At 36.6% G+C, this 5,687-nt stretch overlaps 1 protein-coding gene across 3 annotated transcripts; it reads left to right on the top strand.

The window, feature by feature from the left end:
- Positions 1-235: 235 nt before the first annotated feature.
- LOC145000730 (G-type lectin S-receptor-like serine/threonine-protein kinase At1g67520) lies at positions 236-5,154 on the top strand. 3 transcript variants are annotated; one of them, XM_078959997.1, is made up of 10 exons: positions 236-744; positions 836-892; positions 1,249-1,387; positions 1,466-3,262; positions 3,337-3,456; positions 3,543-3,742; positions 3,840-4,050; positions 4,140-4,377; positions 4,480-4,630; positions 4,726-5,154. In XM_078959997.1, the coding sequence occupies exons 3-10, from the start codon at positions 1,297-1,299 to the stop codon at positions 5,041-5,043; spliced, it is 3,126 nt and encodes a 1,041-aa protein (XP_078816123.1). In that variant the 5' UTR covers positions 236-744; positions 836-892; positions 1,249-1,296; the 3' UTR covers positions 5,044-5,154. The 3 variants fall into 3 exon arrangements, with proteins under 3 accessions (XP_078816123.1, XP_078816124.1, XP_078816122.1); XM_078959998.1 differs by lacking the exon at positions 236-744 and having other exon boundaries at positions 755-892; positions 3,349-3,456; XM_078959996.1 differs by lacking the exon at positions 236-744 and having other exon boundaries at positions 755-892.
- The last annotated feature ends 533 nt before the right edge of the window (positions 5,155-5,687 follow it).

Genomic DNA, 5,687 nt, shown 5'->3' with positions numbered 1-5,687 from the left:
GACGTTTGAAACTGATTTTGAAATGAATAGTGTTTTGCCTCACAAACCAATTTTGGCAATTAAGATATATATATATATATATATATATATATATATATATATATATATATATATATATATATATATATATATATATATATATATATATATATATATATATATATATAATATAATTAGCAAGTAAAAATAAATTAAAATTGTATAAATATATACACAGAGAGATTAAATCGGACAACACAAATTTCATCTAAATTTTGGAACTTCACCATAGGGATTATACTATTCATAGGATTATTCGTATGAATAAATGGGGTCGGTCGGGAATGGGTCGGAGATGATTGAACTTTGTGCACCGATCAACCTTGCTTTCCATCTCCATTTTCATTGTCCACTGTTGAGGATATTGAAGTTTCTGCACTGATAAACATTACCGGTGCATCTTTTCTCAGAATTCAACCCAACAGCCAATAATTTCAGAGTTTACTTCCTCTTCCCCAAATGGTATATTAATGGAGGTAGGAATAGTTCCAGACAACTGGGAACTTCAATTGAAGATTTATCGCAATTGCTTCAGCCTACATACAAAGGAGCCTGAGATCATCGAAAACATGCCGCACCTGACTCTGCTGTTTTCCCGAGGGCCCACAGTGGAAGTCCCAAAATCAAACACCATCTCTGCCCCCCAGTCAATGTTTAGTTGCGGCTTTTCTATTATAATAACTATTTTTGTTGGCTTATTACGAGGTATGAGGTCCTTGCTTAAGATACACGAAGCTTCATCAACAAAAATGTCGATCACTCTCCGCTTATCTCTGTTTCTTTTACTAATTCGCAGTTCGCAGCCTTGTTTGAATTCTGCAGCCGCAACCCTGCAACCATAAGAGTCCAGGAGGTAATTGTTTGTATTTTGGGTTCGATTTAAGCAGTAAACGGATTTGGAGTTTGATTTAATTGATAGGGTTTTGTAAAAATATCTCAATTAAAGTAATTATCACTTTGTTTCATATTATTAATAATTCTCCCTTTTATTTGCTTGACATACAAACATTTGAGGTAGATATTGGTAAAATAAAAGAGATAAACAGTACAACAACCTATTGTGAATATTGAAAATTTAGAATCTTCCTTTGTTTTAGAAAAGAAAATAGGAAATCAGAAGAACACTTCATACGCTGATTGTATTGTTATTTACTTTCTTGGCTACTTCTAACTGTTGTTTTTCTTTATTGGATTTTCGTTTATTACTAGAATTTGTGTAGAGAAGCTTATGTGAAGTTGAACTTTTTGGCTTCAAGCATGATTTCTCCCTGGTCATCATCTTCACAATTTCATGTAGTAGCGGTTTCTCAAATTCTGGCCTTTCTTTTCTTCTTCTTCTTTTCTAATGGTAAATCTGTACCTTTGTATCGAAAACATACACACTCAATAAGATAAGTTATCAATGCAACTTTATAAAAAATTGCAGGAGTTTCTGGGACTACTTTTACTTTTGTAAATGACTGCGATTTCACTATTTGGCCTGGAGTCTCGGGGACACCTGATTTCAATATCACCGGATTTGAGCTAACAAAAGGTAGTTCACGCTCCATTCAATCTCCAGTTGGTTGGGTGGGTCGCTTCTGGGGTAGGACCGGCTGCAACTTCAATAGATCCGGTAACGCGTCGTGTGCCACAGGTGATTGTGGCCCCGGTAAAGTAGAGTGTAACGGAACCTCATACACACCACCCGTTACAATTGCGGAATTCAGTGTCAACCAATTCCAAGGCCAAGATTTTTATGATGTCAGCCTTGTTGATGGCTTCAACCTCCCAATACTTGTGGAGGCTACTGGCGGTTCTGGTTCTGGTTCTGGTTCTGGCTCTGGCTCTGGGTTACGTAGTTGTGCGAAGACAGGTTGTGTTGATGACTTGAATCAACGTTGTCCACCGGAGCTTACTTTGGGTAGTGCAGGTGCGTGTAGGAGTGCGTGCCAGGCGTTTGGCTCGCCGGAGTATTGTTGTGTCAATTCATTTTCAACACGCTCGACGTGTAAGCCAACAGCATATGCTCAGTTGTTTAAATCAGCGTGCCCAAGATCCTATAGCACTGTGTTCGAAGATCAGACGAGTACGTTTACGTGTCGCGATGCTGATTACACTATCAGATTTTGTCCGGCTTCCGATTCATTTTCAACGATCGAACTCGGCGGCCAACTTAACTCTACTGACCAGCTTGTTTCCATCCGTGGAAATTTCACGTTAGGGTTTTTCGGTGAAGGGTATAGGTACTTGGGGATTTGGTATACTGACGATGTTGAATTAAAGAAAGTATGGGTAGCGAATCCAAACACGCCAATTGTATCCACCTCAGGCGACCATGCCCTCTCCATTGATGCCAACACGGGAGACTTGATCATCATTGCAGGAGGGAGAAGTCTAATGAGTATTACGAATATTGAAACTGGTCCAAACCCAAATGTGACTGCAACTCTCGAAGAGAATGGTAATTTTAGGTTGATTGATGAAACTGACAAAAGGGTTTTATGGCAGAGTTTTGATCATCCAACGAATTTACTTTTACCTGGTATGAAACTTGGGTATGATATCACAACAGGGAAGAACTGGACCTTGACTTCTTGGGTGAGCAATGATATACCTTCTTCAGGAGCTTTTACTATGAGCTGGGAGCCCATTGAAGAAACATCTCAAAGATTGATGATTCGAAGACGACGACAACCCTACTGGAGTAGTGGGAATCTAAACAATCAAGTATTTCAATATATGTTTGCATTGAATAGTCCAAGTAGCCAATCTAGATATAATCTCTCTTCTGTATACACCAACGAAGCACGATACTTTAGCTATGAAGCCGATAATATTGCTGCTTTACCCATGTGGATTTTAACGGCAAAAGGACAAATTACTGATATTAATAATTCTACTGTTTGGACACCTGAGTTCTGTTATGGGTATGATTCTGGTAATGGTTGTGTGGGGTCGAGTTTGCCTCAGTGTAGGAGAGAGAGTGATAATTTTAGTGAAAAGAATGGAGATTTTGCTCAGGATACGACAAGAATTGATATTGATGATAATTCGAGCTTAAGTATTAGTGATTGTTTTGTTAAGTGTTGGAATGATTGCACTTGTGTGGGGTTTAATAGTAGTAACATTAATGGAACTGGCTGTGTTATTTGGACTGGAAGCAATAACTTTTTGGTTAATCCTCGTGATAACTCTACTTTAAAGTATGTGATCAACCAAAATCCAATCACTCCAAATACAGGTAATAATGTTAATTTCCAATGATTTTTTAGCTACCTTTTGATAATTTTAGAATCTAAACAAGTCAATATGTAGGTAACAAAACAGAAAACAACAAGAATTGGGAATGGATACTCATTGGCGTTGTCATTCCTCTTTTTTTCCTATGTTTTGGCATTTTATGGTATATAAAGAAGAGAAAGCGTAAACGGAAAGGTATAAAATTAGCAATGATGATAATTCTAGCTTTTGTTTGTACGATATAGTTGCCTATTTTGTTAAGTCATTGATACTGATTGTAGAATATGAGAGATGGAAGAGAGATGAGTATTTCCTAGAGTTGACAGCTTCTGAAAGCTTCAAGGATATACATCAGCTTGAAAACAATGGTGGGAAAGGAAATGACTTGTTTTTATTTAGCATTGCCTCTATCATGGCTGCCACTGATGATTTCTCAGTTGAGAATAAGCTCGGACAAGGTGGTTTTGGACCTGTTTACAAGGTTACGTTGCTTTAAACTAATTTTATGCATGTGTTATGTTTTTGCATTTGTACCTCTAATCTAACAAAAAGAGATATCATGAAATTATAAAAAACAGGGAAGACTAAGTGATGGACATGAAATTGCAATCAAAAGGCTTTCAAGAACATCAGGGCAAGGGCTTGTGGAATTCAAGAATGAACTAGTACTCATTGCTAAACTCCAACATACAAATCTTGTTCGGGTTCTTGGTTGTTGCATTCATGGTGAAGAAAAGATGTTAATATACGAATATATGCCTAACAAAAGCTTAGATTTCTTTCTCTTTGGTACTTATCATTTTTAACATAAGTCTATACAACGGTTTTACTTGTGATATACTATTCGTTACAGACTCTTTCCTTTCATTGTCTTGTAGATGAAACCAGAAAGGCAGAGTTGGATTGGCATAAACGATTCGACATAATTGAAGGAATTGCACAAGGGTTGTTATACCTGCATAAGTACTCACGAATGAGAGTTATTCATCGAGATCTAAAAGCTAGCAACATTCTTTTAGATGAAAGTATGAACCCCAAGATTTCTGATTTTGGTATGGCAAGGATATTCAAGCAGAATGAGACCGAGGCAATCACTAACAGGGTGGTTGGAACATAGTAAGTTGTCTTAGTTACAAACTTACAATATCAAAATTACCATTGAATTATATGCTTTCATGATCAATACATTGAAATGTTGTATCAATCGTGTTGTATCAGTGGCTATATGTCTCCTGAGTATGCAATGGGAGGGACTTTCTCTACCAAGTCTGATATCTTCAGCTTTGGAGTCTTGATCTTGGAAATCGTCAGTGGAAGAAGAAATAACAGCTTTATTTATCTTGACCGGACTTTCAATCTTATTGGATATGTAAGTGTAGTCAATTTCACCATTTAACATCTTATACTTGTTGGTAAAGAGTAAAAAAAAGACATTATGTTAATAATCCTCTTCTAATGATTTAGGCATGGGAGTTATGGCAACAAGGGGATATATTGGAATTGAAGGATCCTACATTGGGCAATACTATTGTTGTAGAACAATTCTTGAGGGCTGTTCATGTTGCCCTTCTATGTGTACAAGAGAGTGCAGTCGATAGGCCAACAACATCTGATATGATCTCCATGCTTCTTAATGATGCCATACCGTTACCCACTCCAAATAGGCCAGCATTCATCATCACTGCCAGAATGGAATCAGAGTTGAAGTCAACTTTGGATGAAAATAAAGCAAAAGATTGCTCTGTAAACAATATGACAATCACTGTTGTAGAGGGTCGATAGTTTATGAGTGTAGCTACTCTTGTAGGAATAGTATATCATTCTTTGTAAAATACTATTTGTATTGTAATTTGTATATGATAATTTAATTTTGTAGGATGTAAAAAGGTATTAGTGGCGACATTGGAGGTTTTTACTGAAATGTCATCCAAATGCATATATATATATATATATATATATATATATATATATATATATATATTGATGCGTTCTAGACATAAGAACAATCCTATGAGCTCATACAAACCCTAATGCTTGGATCTAGGTTTCTCTATTGTACATGTAATGTATCCAAGACTTACAATCTTAGATCTAACATATTATAAACTGAAATTAGGGTTTAGAGAATTACCTTTGATTGTGATGTAGCAATAACAATCTCAATTCCTCCTTACAATGACTTTAGAAAGCTTAGAGTCACAATTATCACTCCCCTAATGGCTCACAAACACCAATAGCAAGAGGATGAAGAATAAGGAGAGAGGAGGCTGCCTAAAAATGTCAAAAACCCTAGAGGAACTCTTAGCCACGTTTTTGGGGCTTAAGGGTACTATATATACATGTTGGCTATTAGGGTTTTCAACTAGGAAACCCTAATTTGACTGCTTAAGCCCTATGCAGCCCATGGACCCTTTTAGAATAACCCT

Source organism: Lactuca saligna, chromosome 6, assembly GCF_052625555.1.
Source record: "Lactuca saligna cultivar CGN05327 chromosome 6, ASM5262555v1, whole genome shotgun sequence".
NCBI classification, from domain to species: domain Eukaryota; kingdom Viridiplantae; phylum Streptophyta; class Magnoliopsida; order Asterales; family Asteraceae; genus Lactuca; species Lactuca saligna.
Note: the sequence above shows the minus strand (reverse complement) of the source record. Positions and strands in the feature narration are given on the sequence as shown.